Source organism: Vidua macroura, chromosome 27, assembly GCF_024509145.1.
Source record: "Vidua macroura isolate BioBank_ID:100142 chromosome 27, ASM2450914v1, whole genome shotgun sequence".
NCBI classification, from domain to species: domain Eukaryota; kingdom Metazoa; phylum Chordata; class Aves; order Passeriformes; family Viduidae; genus Vidua; species Vidua macroura.
The window spans coordinates 3,544,848-3,564,858 of record NC_071597.1 but is presented as its reverse complement, the minus strand read 5'-3'; the positions used below and the strand labels follow the sequence as shown (position 1 = coordinate 3,564,858).

Sequence of the window (20,011 nt, the reverse complement as noted above, 5' to 3'; positions counted from 1 at the left end):
GCTGGCCCAGAGCCCGCGGCAGGAGCAGGGCTACGAACCCCCCAGAGCCTGTGCTCGCCCGAAATAAGACACAGAGGTCACATCTGCTCTATAGAATATATTATAAATTATATGATGCATCCATTAACAAAATATACAAAGCCAACAAATATATCTATCTTAAGCCTGAGCATACAGCATCTAAACTCTAGGAAAAAGGAGCCTAAAGAGAACAGCATCTCACACCTGCCACTTCAATCTGCAGTGAAGTGCTCCTCCTCAAATGTTTTAGTTTTGTACTTTATAGAACACATTAACATTCCAAGTACAAAGGTACACATGGCAAACGTGGGTGCTGCTGGGCCGGACAGACCCCAGCAAATACAACCACACTGTGCTTCAAAGTGTCATCAGTTCTGCATTTCAGCCCTGTCCTTCCTCCTCCTGGTTCTACAGTTGGCATTAGTCAAAAGATACTCAAAACAACACACCCAAGTTAAGGTGGAAAGTTACAGAAGGATCTTTAACTGGTCCACAGCACACAGTTGTACTGGTGTACAGAGAGATGGGAAACACTGCAAAATACTTCTACTGTATTTCAAAATAAACATTTAAGAGTATATCTTCCACAATCTATAAAAATAGGTTTAAAACAGAAGTGGTATGATACATTTGTTTTCTTGAACTATTTCCATGGCATTTTATCTCTATGGGTACTAAAGTCTTTTAAAAAAATTACTGATAATCTGGTCAGCACAATACTGACACTGTGACAAAACAGAATACTAATCTGAAGCAGGAGCAATACAAAATATTATAGAATCAATGGTCTCTTACTGCAGCAAGGAAAAAATGTTTACTTGAAAGTAAGAATGTAGCCAACACTGTCACTTGCTGAGGGACTGAACTCTGAGGAGTTATCTGGATACCCCACTGCACAGCAGTGTCTGGTGCTCATTTATGTCATTCTTCAGAATCAAATCTCTCAGCATATTTAGAAGGGAATTCTTAGATTTCCAAATTAAATATGGGCATCTGAAAATCTTATGAGAAAAATGAATTCTACAGATGTGGCTATGGAAACACAGGACCAGCTAAAACCATCAGAGGAGACTGTACATTTGAAAGTGCTTAAGTCAATGCATTTTTCAAACTCTAATGTAAAGTTATGTGATCCCTGCTTCAAGCATTCTTTCCATTCCTAAACATTACCAAAATTTGTACTCCAGTTTAGGTCTGGGTTCCCACACATTCTTGCATTTTTTTATCTGGTATTAACAGAGTAAAATGTTTGCACTATAGTGAAAAAAGGTAATGGTCAAATTTTTAATATTTTTACAAAGAGCCTGTAAAGATTCCTAGAAAAGCCTTTCCTACCCTGACACTCCATTTTTAAAAGAATGTTTTATATAGGTTATACTTCTACTGTTAGAGATCTGGCATGCACTATCATTACAGGTTCAATTGCTGGTGGTAATTCTGCTTCATTCTGCTACAAGAAGCAACAACTTTACTGGTATTCATCAGTTGAACTGAAAGCAGTTACACTTTTAGACTTTTCAAAAGTCGTTTGATGATTCAAGATGACTTTCTTTTATGAGCAGCTTCTTTTTCTTGGAATAATTGGTAAGATTTAAATTTGTCACTTTACTATCACACATTGGAAAACCAATTACTAAATCCTCAGAAAAAACAAAAAAACTCCTAGTTTCAGGCATCTCTTGTAAATTAAGCAGGACTACATTTTACAGCAGCATTTTACACTGGTTTCTATTCCAAAGCTAATTAAGCCAACAAAAAATTTCCAGCTGCCTAAAATAAAAAGTATATACACAATAAAATGGGAAGTTCTCATCTGGGTACAAAGTTTAGTTCTACATGATTCACTGGTAAAAGGATTTGATCTGAAATCAGAGATTTAAAGACTACTCATTTAACTAAGAGGTCCAAATAATAACTGAAATTCTGGTATCCATTTCAAGAGATGCCACAAGGGTTGACATTTCCACGAGGGTAAAAAGAAGTCAAATGCTCAAAGAAAAGCTGAAGCTTTACGTCAAACCTCCAAACAGAGAGCAGCTGAGGAGCAACCTGCTACTCTTGCAATCTTTAATTGGAGTTTACCCAATGAAGACTATTCCTCTCTCCACCAGGCAGGTTTAGCACCTACTGCACCAGTCTCTGTTACTGATCTGAAGCAATTCAGTTACCACTTCAATCATGTTATTGTTGTGTTTCTTCAGCAGCCACAGGTTTAACTGCCTGTCACAGAATCCCATCTCACACAGACTGGACAGCAGAGAGGCAGTCTGCTCTTCTGGAGCTGCAGGCTGCTGAAAACAAAAGGGAGTAAGATAAGTCTAAAAAGCTAATTTATTTTTTGCCATTTGAACTAGCAGCCCTGCATTATACTAGAATCAAACTGAGGCACAGAGGCTCTGCTGGCCCCATTTAAGCCATTTATAATCCCTTTCACTGCTCACTTACAAAGGTGAGCTACAAGAGACATGCTTTCATCCCTTTGGCATAGATTTCCCAGTCTGCTGAGAGCAGCAAACCTCAAAGGGACAGCATCAAACTTAACATTTTACTCTTACATTAACTCCAATACAGAATATTGATACACTTAAACATACACCTGTAAATTTAAGGTTGTCATTCAATGAAACTCACATGGCACACAGAAAGACATTCACCTGTTCAATAATGGGTGGTCCAGCAAATAATGCTTTGTAGGCAGAAGCAGCAACTGACAAAGCTCCTTTCATGAGTTCTCCTGCAATGCTGCTGCCTTGAGGGTACCTGTGAGGAGACCAGGTGCTGCTTTAGGGTCAGTAAAGCCAAGGGTTTGTTTCAGTGAAAGGCAAGCTGCTGCCTGTTGAGGCAAGGACTGTTGGAGACAACAGCCTGTGATCCAGAGGAATCAGCAGTGTTTGGGAAGTGAGCTACACAAGAAGCTCATTCCTTTTTCTTGACTCCTTTTATTAAATTGTGGGTGTATGCTTTCAGTGAAGGGACCTTTTGTAAAGGTTCAGTGCTCTCATCTAGAAGAGAACATACCTACATGAAAGCTGTGCACTGACACATCCATTCCGAGTAGGGTAACTTCTATTTGCTTTCTATGAATACTTCAGTTACTTAATACTCTACTCAACATTTTGACTTACCTCTCCAGTCTCAGTATTTTAAGACTACTTTATAGCTAGCTTGTAAAATCCCCATCCTAAGAATCCTGAGATTTTCCAGAAAAAAAACCCACAGAACTTTAGAAGCATTCAACTTGAGCTCTTCATTAACTTTGGCTTGCCAGTTCTGCATCCTTTTGATTTGTGCCCAAGTAGAAACCAAAATCTTATGAAAACATAGCATGTTTGCTTGAAGAAGGGAGACATCTCTCCAAATTAATGACTACATGAAATCTGTAGGCCAGAGCTTTTTCCTAGGTGTCTAAGTAAGCTGTTCTCAGTCCAAAATAGTGTTTGTGAAGTCAGAGCTTCACCTTCATTACCTTGGGTATTCTGAGAACTTAGTGAGAAATGCAGAAGATCCTGGCCCATGAGTATCTTCACCACTGGGTTCTGGAAGAGGAAGACAAAATGTCAACATGTCCAGTTAATGACAATTAAGCTGGAGAAATGCAACACATACATAAACAGAAAAAAGTGTGTCTCAGTACAATAGTAATACTCTAAGTTTAGTTATGCAGACAGGCATCCAGATTCTCACTGCAGTGAAAGCAGTCAAGATTTTCAGAACTATATGACTGATTCATCAGTGGTGTTTAACACAAGAGAAACTGCTGTCTCAGTGACTGTAACAGCAGTTTAAATACATAGCTCATCAATTCCAGAGCAAGGTAATTTTCCAGATGCCTGTAAGTACTTTTGAGTATCCTCTTACCATCTCCCATAATAGATGCTCTTAACTGATCCACAAAGTCAATTATTTCTTTATTTGCAACATCCATATAGCAAAAGTTCAACACTCAGAGAAAAACTAAAATCTTTACTTGGTAGATTTCTGCTCTCCTCAAGAGAAAGAAGACATCAAATTCAGTACTAGGCATAAGGAATGGGTGATAGCAATAGTCTGCAGTATTTAAATACTGTCAATACCTTCTCTTTGTATTTGATCATGAGAAGCAGAAGAGATATGCTCTGAAGCTGGTGTGTTTGGTTCTTGGAAGATAGAATTCTGAAGAGATGAAAGATTCCTGAGAACATAAGGCAAAAACATCACTACTTTTATTCTACATGTACACAAATAAATAAGTCATGATAACAGAAAAAAGAAAAAAACTTCACATGCACCCTTCTCTCCCTCTCTTGCACTCACCTAAATCAGTGAGTTAAAAATATAGAGCCTAAAATATAGAGCCTAAATCAAGCTCTATAAAGTTGCAGGATTTAAGAACATTTACCTCAGTATATGATAAAAATTTTGTTACGACAATTCCTGCTTGGAAAGTATTAGACCTTGCAGACTCTACAGCAATACCAGCATCACCATTTTGTTTTGGCCCCAAATCATACCTTTGTGCCTGGGGTAAGCTGTCCACAGCTGCTGGGGTTAATGGTACTGCAGCCAGTGTTTGGGAAGTTGTCACTGTATCACTGTCCCTCTGGATCTGTGGCTGGCTTCCCTCTCCTGGGTTCTCTGCTACTGTTTCAGGTTCTCCTGTCTTTTCTAAACCAGGCTGAGAAAGAGCTGAACTATACATGGAGTCACCCAAGGGCCGACTGGTGTCAAAGCACTCAGGGAGAATGATGATATAGTCCTCTGAGGAAGCAGAGGAGCACTGACTCTGAACATCATCTTTATCATCTTCCTCTTCATCACAATTGCCAGTACCACTACGGGGGTCCCCTAGTAGGAAAAAAAGTGAGGTATTAACCACTGTCCATTTTGTATGGACAAAAGCAGAGACAGAATTCTCCCAGCTGTAAGAGACAAGTATTTAGAAACAACTGTAAACCTTAGCTGCTGCCATTAATGGTGTAATTTTCCCTGTTGTGGGGAGGGTGTAGTGTGAAAGAGTAATAGATCTTAATGTTAAGCCTTTGCAAATATGTTGCTGGTATTAATGCTCATAGTAAAAACTGGAGTAAGAGCTACATAGAGAACTTAAACTGTAGTTTTCAGCTCCGAAATTACACACATTAGAAACATGGTCAGAAACATTGCAAGCTACATGTAGAAAATACGGAGGCACCATGTATAAAGTATGAGCACTTATTTGAATACCCAAATGGAACCTTTTGGGCTCAATTTCACTTCTTTAAAAATCAGCTGTTACACTAGCTGCTTGTTAAAGTACTGACACCAATTTTCTGATGTAATGATTCTCACAACTGGGACAATTCTCTTCATCTAATGAAGATCAATTTCCTAGAACAGTGTCAGATCTTCTTACACATGATTTTTTTACAGCTTTATCTTACATTCAAGACCATTTTAGTTACCACATGAATTTTCTGTCACTGGTTCTGACTGATGAATCTTTGCTTCCTTTTTGGAAGTGGAATTACTATTTATCATAGGAGATTCTTCATTTATCGTATTGCAGCTGAAGGTGTCTTGCAGTATTTGTAGAGAATCTAATAAAACCAATCAGGAAAAATAATTAAATGGTATCAATCACCTGAGCTGAGCAATTTGTGTCTCATGTCTGACTGCAAACAAGTCAAACCAGAGAAGGCAGCTAATGACAGTACTTACTCTGGAGGATTTTGGGGGGTTTTTGTGGGGGCTTGTGGTCAGGTGCAGCATCCAGGGTCAGAGATCGAATTACAGTTTCACAGACAAACTGAGTCCCACTCATATCTTCTTCCCCTTCCTCCTGGTTCAATGCATGCTCAGCTTTCACTTTCACCACAGAAGAGTCCACAGAAAGGCAGGCTTCTGCCATTCCTTGGAAAGAGAAACGTAACAGATTTTACCACCACAACAAAGAAATGTAACTATAAGAAGAATTTTTTAGACCAGTCTCAGCTAATATTGATTCTGTGTTAGTTCTTTCTAAAAATTGAATTCAGCTCAAGTTGAACACAAAAATGATTGAGAAGTATGGGGAGCACCTGGAGTGTTTGGAGTATAACCTAGTGTATAAAGGGCAGATGGTTAATTCTCCCAACAATTCTAGTGGCCAGACAAATCAAAAAGAAGCATTTGAAAGGACTTTATACAAGAGCATGCAGTAATAGGACAGCAGGGAAAGACTTTAACATGGAGGAGGGTATATTTAGATTAGGTATTAGGCAGAAATTTTTCCTTTTGAGGCTGGGGAGGCCCTAGCACAGTTTGCCCAGAGAAGCTGTAGCTGCCCCATCCCTGGAAGTGTCCAAGGCCAGGTTGGATGAGGCTTGGAACAGCCTGGGATAGGGGAAGCTGTCGCTGCTCACGGAAGGGGGGTGGAACTGAATAATCTTTAAGGTCCCTTCCAACCCAAACCATTCTGTGATTCTATGATTTCTATTTCCAATCTATATATATTATACTCCAACCTCTATAATCACTAACTAGTGTCAGACTCCAGGTTGATGAGCCAAACAACCTTATTTTTTTTTTTCCCCAAAAAAGGGGAAGGCAGTAATTACAATTCCTTTCAGACATCAGGTTTGCTGACTACAGAGAAGTGGCAATATCCTCCCTTCACCCCCAAGCTCCTCAGGACTACTGCTTACCAGGCACTAGTTTAAATCCACTCCCCTCGTTCTCCTCCTCTATCTGACCTAAGCCAGGTTTCTCCAGCAAGGGGCTGTCACGTGGCAAAGGGGACATGCATGGAGTCATGTCTGGAAAACACAGGGAGCAAAGATAATTGGCACTAAAGGAGAAGGAGCCTCCACGAGGTAACATTTTTTAAAGTTATTCTTTTGAAGGGACATTCTTTCAAGACTGAAGACACTTAGTTATTTTAAAAGATTAATCTGGTGGAATAAACAACTAGCTTTGCATTACTCTGCCACTGGCTGTGTAAAGAAAATGGCAGCATTCCTCAACATCTGGAATGTTATGTTCTTGGGGATATGAAGGTGAAAAGAAGCCAAGACTGAAGAACACAAAGGATAGCTGTCTGTGCTCGAGAGAGCACACAGAACACAGGAGCCTTACCAACAGGAGTATTGTGGGGCACTCGCTCCAATTCCTGCACAATATTAATGTCCAACAGCTCAAAGGACAACAAATCCTACAGGAAAGAACAGACAGTTTCCATGAGCAAACTCTGAAACTGAATCATATCTGTACTTGGCAGCACAGATCCCACTGATGTACAAATAACACTTTGTTCCTCAACACAATCTCAGGGGGCAGTTTTCCCACAACATATATTTACATCATTGAATATGGTGCACAAATTAGGGCAGCAAGGGACAAAGCTAAGAACTCCCTTGTTAGGGCCAGAGAAAGACTCAATGCTGATTCTTGTTTGAGAATCTTAATCTGTCCTACAGATACCTTCCACATAATGACAGTGCCTAATACCAGTTTGAGAAAACAGCTCTGCTATGTAAAATGCAATACTCTTTCTGAAAATAGTGGCCATTTTTAGAGCTCAGAAATTTTATTCTTACAGATGTCTACCTACCTAGACATCAAACCCAAGGTGGTTTGCTTTACACTTACCTGAATTTTAGCACTTTACCTGTGCAGTGAGGAGATCAACAGATGGGATATAAAATTCTCTCTCACTTGGCAGATTTTTGATCTTTAAAGGAACAGTTGGCAGAGATATTTCAGCCTGCTCTGCAATTTCACCTATCAGCTGAGAACCTGTTTCTGTCTCTAAGGAAGCATCCTACAAAAACAAAAAAATAGAAGCACCTTAGCCACAGTAAATAAAACATCACATGAACTCCAAAGCCTGAATTTTGTGTAAACACACAAGTAATTTGAAAGAAATTTAAATCAACTTATTACAAAGCCAAAAGGACAAGACCTAACAAAAAGAAATGCTGCAGTGTTTCAGTTCAAAGAAGTAGACAAACAGCTGCAACAGACTGGTAGCTAATGTCATGCCTGTCAAAAAACAACTACTTTAGAACTTATAAATGCAACATATGTTGTATTTCTTTCCTATTAAAAATGAAATTTAAAAGCAAACAGCTAAAAGAATCCCCTTGAATAGTCAGTTAGGAATACTATGCTAAATAATACACAATGCTCCTTCTCCTGGGCAATTCTGGGCTGCCCCAAATACCAGGTGAGTGACTTGCCTGTTTGGTTCTGGAAGCACTGCTCTTCTGACAGGAGTCAGAATCCTTCCAATCACTTTCTACGTAGTCAGCAGCTGGAGAGGGATCCACAACAATACTGCACCAGATCCTTGGCCCAAACTGTTCCCCTCTGTGTGACAGTCTCCAGTGAGAAGTGTAAGTTCCTTCTATGTTGGGAGCTACAAACTCAACTGAAACAGTTCCTACTTGTCCAGATGGAAGGGATGGCACTATCACATCTTTCTTCTCGGCAGATGCTAAGGTCAGATTACCCCACATAAGTTTCAACTGAAATATACAACAGAAAAAGCCAAAAGTTAACTTCTCAAGCTTCTCTGCAAAGTGTGGGCAGTAGGAAGCAGAGTTCCTCTGCTGAAAGGTCTTGTAGGTACCAGGCATGGAGAAGACAGGCTGCTAGTACACATCCTCACAGTAGCCACTATCAACACAAAGATATCCCCATCTTTCAACACAAAGGCAGCCACTCACAGAACAAAGGGTTTTGGAGGTCAGAAAAGCAACAGAGCAGTTGTAAACAGGGTCAAACTGCACCATTATAACATGGGGGACATACTATTAATGGTACTCTGAACCCCTTCCTTCCCAAAGCCTACACTTGTAAAGAGTAGCTACACAGCTTATTGCCTCAGAATTCCCAGCTGTGAATCAACAGGCCAAAGGAAATCTTAAACAGGTCCTAACAGAGAATTCAACCACAAATATTATCTCCCAGAATGATTTTAGTGTGTAGAAGGAAGAGCAAAGGCAAGATACCTTTGTGTCTGAGCTCCATTCCACATTGCCAGTATTTTTCATTCGCCAGTGTTTGATAAACTTTGTTCCTGGTTTCAAGTGAGTACCATCAGGCAAATTCTCATCCACAAATACTGCACTTAGTGTTGGGACAATTGCTTGGAAGGGCTGATTAGGACTCCTGGGATTGGAGAGAGGAAACAAAAAAAAATACCCCAAAACTGAAGTTCAGCTGCTGATTGATGTTAATTTGGCTTTTAAATGCCCTAAATTGAATGGATTAATTAAATAAACAAACTATACAAGGTGTACACTGCACATTCATAAACTCTAAGGGAGTGGGAAATGCAGAGCAGTTGCCTGCAAAGACTGCTGTCTAATGAACCTCAGCTTAAAAGCACATTTAAAAAAAAGAAAAAACAGCAGTGAACATAAATAAACAGAATGTACTTGACTTTATGCAGACACACTTAATAAAGCAGGAAGATACAGACTTTTTAAAAACTGGCAGTAAATGTTAATTTACACTGTATGAGCATGTATGCATAATCCTAGGCAATCCTCTTCTTCCTAAATCTACATAAATCACTACATTTCTGCTAATAACCATCAGTCACCTTTTTTTTTTTTTTCCTTTCTCCTACTCTCAATTAAAAACACTCTACCTTGCAAATGGCATTTGGACAAAATTCTCACCCAGTCAAATGACAAATCACACTTCAAATGAGCAATTCCATAACTTTCCTTCTGTTACTTTAACTTGGTCTCATAACAAAAGGTCAGACAGCACAACTACCAGATGCTCAGTTAACAACAAGCCTTACAGGAAGGTGTTAGGCTGGACACTCTCAGATTTCAGAGTAGGTGAGCCATTTGTTTCCAATACATGGACAGAGTTCCACAGATTAATTTTCCTGTGCAATTTTAGCTGCTTTTTGAGCTCTCGGACCTCTGCTTTTCGCTGTTTCTTTTCTGCTCGCAATCTTTGCTTCTCTGCCTTCAGAAATCTTTTGTCCATCTGTTTCTGGAGCCTGCAAAACAATTAACACACCTTATTACATTAAACTGATCAAAATTTAACTTTAGCCAACACAGTCTTAGTCTCAAGTGAACCCTTCAGGAAATATCCCATGCTTCTAGGTTGGATACCAAATGATTTTAAAAGAACATCCTCACAGTTGCTTGTGGAACTATTTTGAATCGTCTCTGAAAGAACAAAAAAAGACACAGAATGCTCAAAGAAAAAGCAAGTTCTCAAAGTTTGCTACCCATCTATGACAAAAAGTCTGTCTTTATTATTAGAAACACTGTAAGATTTATGACTTAGGCCCTTTATAGGTACATAGCTGTTTTTAGCTACTCGCAACAAAGTTTGAGAACCACTTTCATTTCAATCTTGCCAGGCATTGCCAGGTGCCACCATTTACCTGACTTGCTCCAGAGTGGCAGGCAGGCGTGGGGCCAGCTCAGCCAGGTTGTAACTGTCAGCCACGCAGGGGATGGGTCTGCGCAGCTTTAACAAGACGTGGTTTGGATCATGTGCATATGTTCCTGCCTCACACTCTTCACAGATATTGTAGGCTGGACAAAGGCTGCGAAGCAGAAAAGACAGAAGGTCACCAAGAGGCAAAGAATTTCTGCAGAGAAACAACTTTGTATCATGCTACCACTGTAAGCAGTTCCAAAGTGACAGCAGCTGGATGTCTCACTTATAGATCAGTATTTGGAGCTATGTGGAATACCTACATGATTATCTCTCTTCTTGGCAAAACTGCAACACAGTTCCCACTTCTTTGAACATGATCAGAAAAAAATTGATGCTTCCTTTAGCACAAGTGACTAAAATTGTTGCTACAAAGGGCAGAACATTTTATCAAAATCCAGTGCCAGAAACAGCACCATACTTATGAAAATACAGAGGCTAAGTCAACGAGCATTCAGGGATGCAAAGCAGATTGCTCCTCCAGGAACAGGACTGATAAAAACCAGACTGTCATCTCCTGCCAGCAAGGAAAAAACAATCCAAATAAAAACTGTTGGCATTTCATCCACTGTTTTTGCCTAGTCCCAAAATGCTGATCTTTACAGCAGTTGCCTCATTCAGATAGAACTCTCACTTTTAACATCTCACTTAAGACATTCATCAAAATCTATTTCATATTATTAGACAGACAAGAGTGCAATCATTAAGAAAAAGTATGACTTGCCTTAGTCTCACTGACTCAGAACCAAGCAAACATCTATTACAAACTAGTGGTTCTAATTCTTGCTTTTTTGTTTAGTTAACCAAACAAAACCTTTTCCATTACAATTACTGCGTGCCCAACACAGATAACATAGAGAGTCATTGAGAACACAGCTATAAAGTTCTCTGAACTGTGTTCATTGAGAATACAGCATTATAAAGTTCTCTCACTTTATCACCTTTTCTCAAAACAGTATTAATCTTGCTTTTATGCAGATAAAGTCTAGTGACCACAGGAGAGAACATCAGCTGTCCACATTGCAAACATTCTGAAATGCCCAGCAGGCTGTAGATCAGGCACCTAGAAGTACCTAACCCCAAGGCAGTTTCTCAGTCACTCACGGGCTGTGCCTGGCAGGTTCCCCACTCCCAGCACACCCTACCTGCACTGAAATGCCCAGCAGGCTGCAGATCAGGCACCTAGAAGTACCTAACCCCAAGGCAGTTTCTCAGTCACTCACGGGCTGTGCCTGGCAGGTTCCCCACTCCCAGCACACCCTACCTGCACTGGTAGCGGACCCCGACAATGCGAGCCTGGCAGCTGCAGCAGGACATGAGCCAGTCACACTGGCTGCTGCTCCCCGACGGGCTCTCCGCAGGTGCTGCTGCAAATGAGCTCTCACAAAACTCTGGGGGCTGACTGCAATGAACAAGCTTCTCATACAGCTTCTGCTCCAGCCTCTCAACAGTCTCCTTAACTACTTGTTCCCTGAACTGGAAAGAAATTAGAGTAGTCATGAATGAGATCCAGCTATTAAGTTTGAAATGTTGAGTTACATTGTCACAAGTCTCCAATCTGTCAGTAGCCATAGACTACTTCAGAATCATTTCCCCTACTCCCAGCACACTCTTCATAAAATTATGATAATATATAATACACATGACATATGATATTACTGTCATATTATATTAGTATAATATTATCATATTGTATATATCACATCATATTATAATATTGTCATGTTATTATAATATTTTCATATATATGATATACAACATATATAATATATAAAATATATCAACAAATACCACATTCCTCAGAGAGGACTTTTATTTTAGAAAATACCAATCCAGAGCTTTTAAAAAGGCAAGTTAAAAATCACATATTTGTGCTTACAATATTGTTTTTCTTCCATAAGCTCGCATGAAGGGAAGGATACTCATCTCCAAAACAATTACTAAAACTCCAAAACCCCTCTGGACTCTCTACCATTAAGTTCTAATTTGCCCATCAGTGATGTCTTAAACATAACCATGAACTTACCCTAGTTTTTAGTTTGTATAAATAGGTGGCAAAGGAAAAGAGACTAGAGAAAAAAACTTAAAGATAAACGCACATAGTTTCAAGAATCTGCTAGCTCATTAATTCTTTGCAGTGATATCAAATTGCTTTTCAGTGATGTTTATTAGCTGTTCAAAACAAATTAACATCCACCTCTTAACTGTAGCTTATTGTCAATGGCTTCCTGGAAGTATTTTCTCAAAGTGAACAGTCAAGAAAAGTAAAGTCATCAAATGCTCTGCTTTCAATCACAGGAACCAAAAGTACTGCCCTGGTGAAAGTGGGCAGTCAAGAGCAACGCTGTTCATGCTCTCCCACAATGAGTGGTCTGGAATTCCTGTGGCTGTCTGGAGTGCCACAAGGATTCTGTTATGGGAGCTACTTAAAACTACACTCAAATTAAATCAAATGCATAAACATTCCACTTTTCACAAGTGGTATGGATCAAGTTTATTGTTTTGGGGTTTTTAAGGTATCCCTTTCACTGCAGACATAGTTAGACATCTAATTCTCATTAAGATCCTGGTCACAAGTGCTGATGGCAAGAGTGTTCAGATGTGTAAAGTCAGGCATCACAAAGATCTCTTCCAACAACAACACAACTTCTTGTGTATTTAAGTATATCAAAACTTGCAAGCCAATACACTTACTGTTTCCAAGTAGCTTGTAAACCATTCTGGAGGATTTTCATTTGTGCTTTCTGTTCTGGTCTGATTTGACTTTTGCTGGGAAAAAACAAAACATACAAAAAGTATGCAAAGTTTAAAAAAAATCCTCAACACAGCAAGTTAATTGCTGAAATAGCTTTTAAGTGTCTTTATAGAAAAATATTTAAAGTTCTTCAGAAAACAGTGGAGAAGCAACACAAAGCCACTGGCATTTTCCTGAAACATTTCTGCCTCATTAGCATTTGTGTGTAATTACACACCAGAGAAGTCAAGTCAGCCTGAAGTTACCAGATGGCAATGATGGCTTCAGGAGATGAATTGCTCTGTTTATCAAAATACTTAAGAATGGTCAACATGAAAGCACTGGTATTTCTAAAGACAGCATCAAATTATCCTCTTGAAGACATTCAAACTATTTGGTGAGCTTCAACAGGTGCAGGTAGCTGAAAGCAGAGACCAACTTCTGAACCCAGTTTTTATATACAGCTAAAGAGGACAATCAGTCTACAAAGTGAATTACATTTATTAATTCTTTGTTTTAACGCAGCTCAGCTTCTTACCTGAATGGTCATCTCCTGGTCATTTTTTAATTCTTCCTCTAATCCCTGAGCTATGGAGGAATAATGCAAAAGTGGTTTCTTCTCCTCTTTAAGAAGCACCGGCTTTTCTGTCACATTTTTTTCATGCAGTTGCAAAGCATGAGGAGAGTTCTTTTCATAGACATTCATCTGAAGCTGATTTCCTTGTTTAACTGCAATCTAAATAAACAGTACATACATACACCATGTTTTTCACTTACAATCAGCATACACAATCTGTAAAAATACAGTATCACGCTACATTGGAGAGTTTGGCAAAAGGGTGGGGAAAGACTAACAGGCACAAAAAGAAAAACTGAGAGAGATGCCAAGGTAGAGTCAGCTGATATTCTACTTCTGAAAGGTTATTAATATACTTATTATAAAAGTTTATTAAAAGCCAAAGGATAATTATGCAAATATCCTACTGGAATTTTTCAGCCTACAATAAAGTGTTCATAGGAGCCAGCAAACAATAGATTCTGTCCAGGAATTTATGATTATTTTGAAATTATCAGATTTGAAATTCAAACCATGACCAAAAAAGTTCTGAAAGACTTAATAATGTAAAACAGAAATGTAAAGGAATGCAATTCTTAGTTTGTCCAACTGCTTATAAAGTAACTAAGCCTTGACTCTAATAAGTTTTAATTATATACTCCAGCAGCAGAGTCTATGTGGCAAGATTTTTGAAGGGTTTCACTAAAGCCAAATATTTCCAAATATGGGATTACTATTGAAGGGTTTGAGAAAGTCAGTCCTTAACCAACCCACTGCTGCTCAGGGTCCTGAATCCTAACTGCCTATTCAACTAAATTATAAAAACAAAGGATAGAAGAAAAAAAATGTAATAAGACATTCAAGCTACTGTCCAAAGCTGGAAAACAGCTATTCTGATTTCCTGGGCCAGGTAATGCCATTTTTTTTTCTCAGCTACACCAATTTTAATTGGAGAAGGATGAATATATTGAAAAAAGTCAAAAAGCACATTTACCTTCAGAGCTTCTTCATATTCCTCTAAAGAAAAATAGAAAGAAATGTGAATGGCCCCTATCTCACACAACAGATAATAAGTTTATCACACAGTATTGAGAAACCATTACATGACAAGGAGCTTCCCCTACCTTCTGTAAATTTTCTTAAATTAGTGCAAGAAATTGTATATACAACAACAAGCACACATTTTCACAGCTGAGAGCCACAACATTCCATTAATTTAGTCACTTCCAATTTTTTCTTATGGATGAAGAATTCTTTCCTTTGGGAAGAATTTGATGCCAAATCATATACAAAAAAACAAAAATCAAAAAGCAAGCATTCTCAACTGCATCTTCAAAAAACACAAGCAACAGTTGGGGTCTCTTATCTTGATTTCACCTCAATAAAGCAGTAGCTCACCTTTGCTGTTCACAGAGACCTGCAAAGAGAAGTAACAGTGAACAAGAGCCACAGGCACATTTTTGCAATTATCTTAAAATTAACACACTTCAGAATCAACATACTTTTATTCAGTTTTTAAGCCAGCAGTCCTTTAGACACTTGTTGTTGCCATGTTTAATCATTACCCAACGCTGTGGTGCTTTGAAGCAGCCCATGTTTGTCACTGGATTGGCACAGGAGGCAGCTCTGGCACTGCTGGCACCCAGAACAAGCCTGCTCTCCTCAGAAAGTCACTGCCTGTATCCCTGGCCTCACTGCACAAGTCCAGAGCTTGGCCCCAGTTGCTTTAAATGCCCAGTTAAGTGTTTCAATAGACCAATTAAGTGTTTCATAAGGCCATTCTTCTACAGAAAATCAATTATCAATTCTGCACATAGAAGTCACACAAGAAGCTATTTAATCCCCACGGCATCACGGGATTCTGAACAATGTTTGCTTAGTATTTCAGAAAAAAGCTTTCAGAGATGCATCTCTATATTTATATACTATACAGGCTAGAAAATAAGGGGAGAATCATTCCCTGAAAGGTTGTTAAAATCTTCTTGATAATTCCCCTTAGGGAAAAAAAGTAAGAACAAGAGCCCCCATCTCATTTAGTAGAGCTATAATCCAAGCAGTGGAAAACTGTGTTTGCAGAAGGTCATTCTGTGTGAGAGTTACATTCCCCTCTGAATCTCTAGATAAACAAAAATAATAGGAGAGCGTGAGACCGTGCCAAGCAGGAAGTTACTCAACAAGGACAACCAGAAGTAACCAATTTGTTTTCTGAGTCAGTAATCTGCTTGGAGATTACAGCAATTGCATAAAGCAAGCAGAGGATTTGAGTACACCAGATCACTGAAGCAAACATATGCTAATGACAGGGGACCTACATTTTCCAGAGGAAGGTGTCTAGAGTGAAGGGACAGGGCTTTACCACAGCTGCAAACACAAATAGTTACAACTACCTTATAAAAAATTTAAAAATATAAAAGTTAAAAAATAAAAAAGTTCCTCAACAGAAACATTCCTCCCTCAGAGCACAAACAACCACTGGGTGTTTCAACAGGATGGGAAAGAGAAAGGCAGTAGCTTCTAAAAAAAGTATTTTAAAATATGTATGTTGCATTAAGAGTAAAATCACAAGACTATCAACCATTTTCTTATTAAAGGGGCAAACATTCCCCCACCCCAATCTGCATAAAAGACTCTCCTAAAAGAGCCACTACAAATCATCACGAGGCAGAAAATCATTTCTGCCACCAGCCATTTTTTGGTTGATTTATTGGGAGGGTGGGGTGGCAGGCATTTTACCTCATCATTATCCTCATCAATGTATTTGATCTGAATGTTGTCCAGGTCAAATGAAACTTTAACCTGTAATGAAAAAAGAACACAAAACCATAGTGATGCAGGACCTCAGTTAATGATGATTATTAATTAGGAATAACATCAAAACCCTTCTATCTCTCCCTTCAGTTCCTCAGTTGAAGCAAACACTGTTTTACCAAATCCATTCCTCTGGAGCTGAACTCATCCCAGTGACTTCCCTCCAAGCTTTACTAACTTTCTCTAATGAAAAGAATAAACACATCTTTTTCCTCTTGCACCTTGCCCAGTTAATGTTTACTCCAAAATAAATAATAATAACCTTCCCATTCAAAAAGAGGACAAGCTCAGGGTTAACAAACTCAGTCGTGGTAAACACTGCAAAATATGAAGACAAAGGCAATCAATCCCTAAACTCTATATTTTACATTAAAAAGCACCTGGGAAACAGCTCACAAAGGTGATCAACCTTTTCTCAGCCTATCAAAATTCAGAGAATAAAGCTGAGCAGTTATATTGCATTTTACATTAACAAGGCAGGATGGGCAGCACCAAATGAACCATGAAATGAAAGCAGTTGTTTCCACATGCTGAGCCTTGGAGGCTCCTATATGTTTTTGTACCAGGTTCCTACAAAAGCTGTATTTTTCTGTCTTGATTTGAAAAGTCAGGTGTCTGCTATGGAGGGCAGCAGCCCTCCTTTTCCTTGAAATGGAAAATGTAAACCCCCTCCCTCAGAATTATTATAATTTTTAAATTAAGGGGCTCTCAGGCAAAGATATGGGAATAGGAATAACAGTTCATTTTTGTACCAGGTTCCTACCAAAGCTGTATTTTTCCCAACAGAAACTCTCTGAAACAACTGGCACGTTGTTGACACGTTGACCTAACAGAACAGCAGCAGCCTCAGCCTAGAGAGGCTCCTGGGGAGTCACACGGACACAGGGCACACACGGACACGTTCTGCACTGAGCGTGCTCCAGGCAGGCTCCTCCAGCAACACATCCCAAAGTCTGGGAGTGCAGTGACAGAGCCAACTGGTTTTGTCTGTGCTCTGTACTTACATGGTCTGGTACCACAGATTGTTCCCTTAAACTCAGGGCAGAATAAGAGCTCACCTTACCCCTTACAAACACCAAACACATTGAATAAAATATCAAAATATAACAAAGACACAAGTTTAACTGACGCTCCCTTGGAACAGAAATTCACACAACAGAGACAACCCTTGGCTCTACCTCAGGGAAACACTGTAATAGAACACCACACCTTGAACAAACACGCCCTGGCTCTCAGAATACCTAAGATTAAGGGCAGCACAGTGCTTACACAGTAATCTGCTTCCAGCTTTGATGCAAGCAGGATTCTGACCAGCTCAGACATTCCTGCAGGTCTACTTGCACTAAGTATTTTAGGACTGAACCATTGCCTCTTTCAGAGGACCGAAATACAGCAAGTGAAGATGATGCAGTTCAAACTTTGAACTTGAGCAATTCATAAAACAAAACCCTCCTGCGTGTGTACTGGAATATACTGGCCAGAAAAAGAGCTGAAAGACAGAAAATAAGACAGCAACAAGATCTCTTCAGGTGCAACTTTGAAAGCAAGCTTAAAAAAACAGAACAGTTGTGTGGAAGAGGTTCTACAATGACTTCTGTGAACCAGAGAGAAGTCTGATAAGAGAATCCATGTTTACCCCTGAAAGAATTTCCTACCAAGGTCGTTGACATAAAAATCAAGAAAGAAAGAAGGATAAATAAGAGAAACCTGCAACTGCCTATTCCAATGAGCACTTTGTCTTTTGTGACCAATGATAAAGTGTAAACTTATAAGCTTTGTAAGAATGTATAAAAAGCATGCAGGCTATAATGAAAACAGTTTGAAGCCTTCTGAAAATGGAGTTGCTTTGTGTTGTCTCCGTCTCAACTATGGCACAGTTGCTACAGAATTAATAAATAATAATGACAATAATGATAATAATAATGATGTTAGTTTCATCATAGCCAAGGGAATCCTTACAACACAATGTCACCCTAAGCCAATCAGGAATTGTACCTAAACAGCCCTGAAAACAAGCACCCAAACCAACCCTTAACGACACCAAGTGCAGGACACACAGACCTTCAGAAGGGACTGCCCAGGCACGCACGGCCCAGACAGACCCTGTTCCACACAAACTAGCACACACAAAGCTCCGGGAACCAAGGGACCAAACAAAAATCTATTCGTGACCCCAAAGAGCACAGACGAGTTGTCAGAAAAGCAACAGACGGGGGTTACTTCACCACAGGTACTTCAACAAGAACAGGAAATGACAGGAATAGAATGTTCTTTAGGGAGGGATACAGAGCCAAACCAAGTGCCCATACCTGCAGAAAAGGGCAAAGAACACAGCTAAGACCAGCTGCTCACACAGAAAAAAAGGGCCCTTGAGAATCTTTTTCCAAACCAGGCCGTTCACGTCAATGTAAGCACACAGCAGGAACAAAGTATACTACCAAGGAAAATAAGAAAAACCGAGACCGCAGCCGTACAAGCCAGCAGTTCTAACAGCCTGGGAAATGGAGGACACTGCCTTGGAAAGCGCGGCCGAGGACTCTGGGCTCTCAAAGCCTCGGTGACCGGGCCGGCTCCCGGCGGCTGCGGCGGACACCCCGCCCCGCCTCCCGCAGCCAGCCCGCACTCACCATGGCCTCCACATCGGCCCAGGTCGTGAGCGCCGGGTCGGACACGAGGAAGGTGCGGGTGTCGCCGCGGCAGGTGACGCGCAGGGTGACCCGCGGCTCCATGGCGCGCTCCCGCGGGGCCGGGACCGGCGGCGCCAGCCCTCCGGACAGGCACAACATGGCGGCCCGAGGGCGGCCGGCCCCCCGCCCGCTGCGCGCGGCTATTGGCGGAGCCGCCTGTCACTCATCCAGCCCTGAGCTCTGGTTGGTCGGAGGGCGGAGCCTGGGGGGGTCGCGGAACCACAACAATAACAGAGCCGGGCGCGCGCGCGCGCGCGCCGCGGCCACGCACATCCGGCGGGATCACGTGGCGGCGGCGGCCAATCAGCTGCCAATTAGAGCGAATCAGAGCCAATCAGGCCGGCCCGGCCCCGCCCCGCCCCGGGGAAGGAGCCCGGCAGGGGGCGCTGCAGGGGCGCGCGCCGGCCCCGCGGCCCCGGATTGGCTGCGCGCGGCGGGGCGGGAAGGGCGCGAAAGGCGGCGCGGGGAGCGCTGAGGGGAGACAGGCACGGCACCGACCGCAGCGGCACCGACACCGACCGCAGCGGCACCGACACCGACCGCACCGGCACCGACCTGGCACTGACCGCTCCGGCACCGGCACCAGCCTCGGCCTGGTACTGACCGCTCCGGCACCGGCACCGGCCTCGGCCTGGCACCGACCGCTCCGGCACCGACCGCACCGGCACCGGCCTGGCACCGACCGCACCGGCCTGGCACCGACCGCTCCGGCACCGGCACCGGCCTGGCACTGACCGCTCCGGCACCGGCACCGGCCTGGCACTGACCGCTCCGGCACCGGCACCGGCCTGGCAC

The 20,011-nt window shown here is 41.3% G+C and overlaps 1 protein-coding gene across 6 annotated transcripts; it reads right to left on the bottom strand.

Moving 5' to 3' along the window:
* Window positions 1–82: 82 nt before the first annotated feature.
* Window positions 83–19,277, bottom strand: NBR1 (NBR1 autophagy cargo receptor). 6 transcript variants are annotated; one of them, XM_054000313.1, is made up of 22 exons: window positions 18,839–19,037; window positions 16,455–16,517; window positions 15,120–15,138; window positions 14,846–14,979; window positions 14,716–14,738; window positions 13,704–13,901; window positions 13,126–13,200; window positions 11,696–11,907; window positions 10,376–10,540; window positions 9,773–9,979; window positions 8,970–9,129; window positions 8,196–8,483; window positions 7,625–7,777; window positions 7,093–7,168; window positions 6,663–6,773; window positions 5,698–5,889; window positions 5,442–5,576; window positions 4,512–4,845; window positions 4,095–4,192; window positions 3,488–3,557; window positions 2,676–2,781; window positions 83–2,312 (listed from the first exon to the last, which is right to left on the bottom strand). In XM_054000313.1, exons 6-22 carry the CDS (start codon window positions 13,869–13,871, stop codon window positions 2,139–2,141), a joined length of 2,724 nt encoding a protein of 907 aa, XP_053856288.1. In that variant the 5' UTR covers window positions 13,872–13,901; window positions 14,716–14,738; window positions 14,846–14,979; window positions 15,120–15,138; window positions 16,455–16,517; window positions 18,839–19,037; the 3' UTR covers window positions 83–2,138. The 6 variants fall into 6 exon arrangements, with proteins under 6 accessions (XP_053856288.1, XP_053856283.1, XP_053856284.1 ...); XM_054000308.1 differs by lacking the exons at window positions 14,846–14,979; window positions 18,839–19,037 and adding an exon at window positions 19,157–19,273; XM_054000309.1 differs by lacking the exons at window positions 14,846–14,979; window positions 18,839–19,037 and adding an exon at window positions 19,157–19,273 and having other exon boundaries at window positions 83–2,309.
* Window positions 19,278–20,011: the final 734 nt, after the last annotated feature.

Bases quoted from the DNA above. Each gene is read 5' to 3' on its own strand.
- NBR1 (XM_054000308.1), bottom strand. From the start codon at position 19,258: ATGGAGCCGCGGGTCACCCTGCGCGTCACCTGCCGCGGCGACACCCGC. The intron at 16,518-19,156 runs GTGAGTGCGGGC...TTTTCATTACAG, and splicing joins GGGCCGATGTGGAGGCCATG to GTTAAAGTTTCATTTGACCT. The intron at 2,782-3,487 runs GTAATGAAGGTG...GTCTCCTCACAG, and splicing joins AAGTTCTCAGAATACCCAAG to GTACCCTCAAGGCAGCAGCA.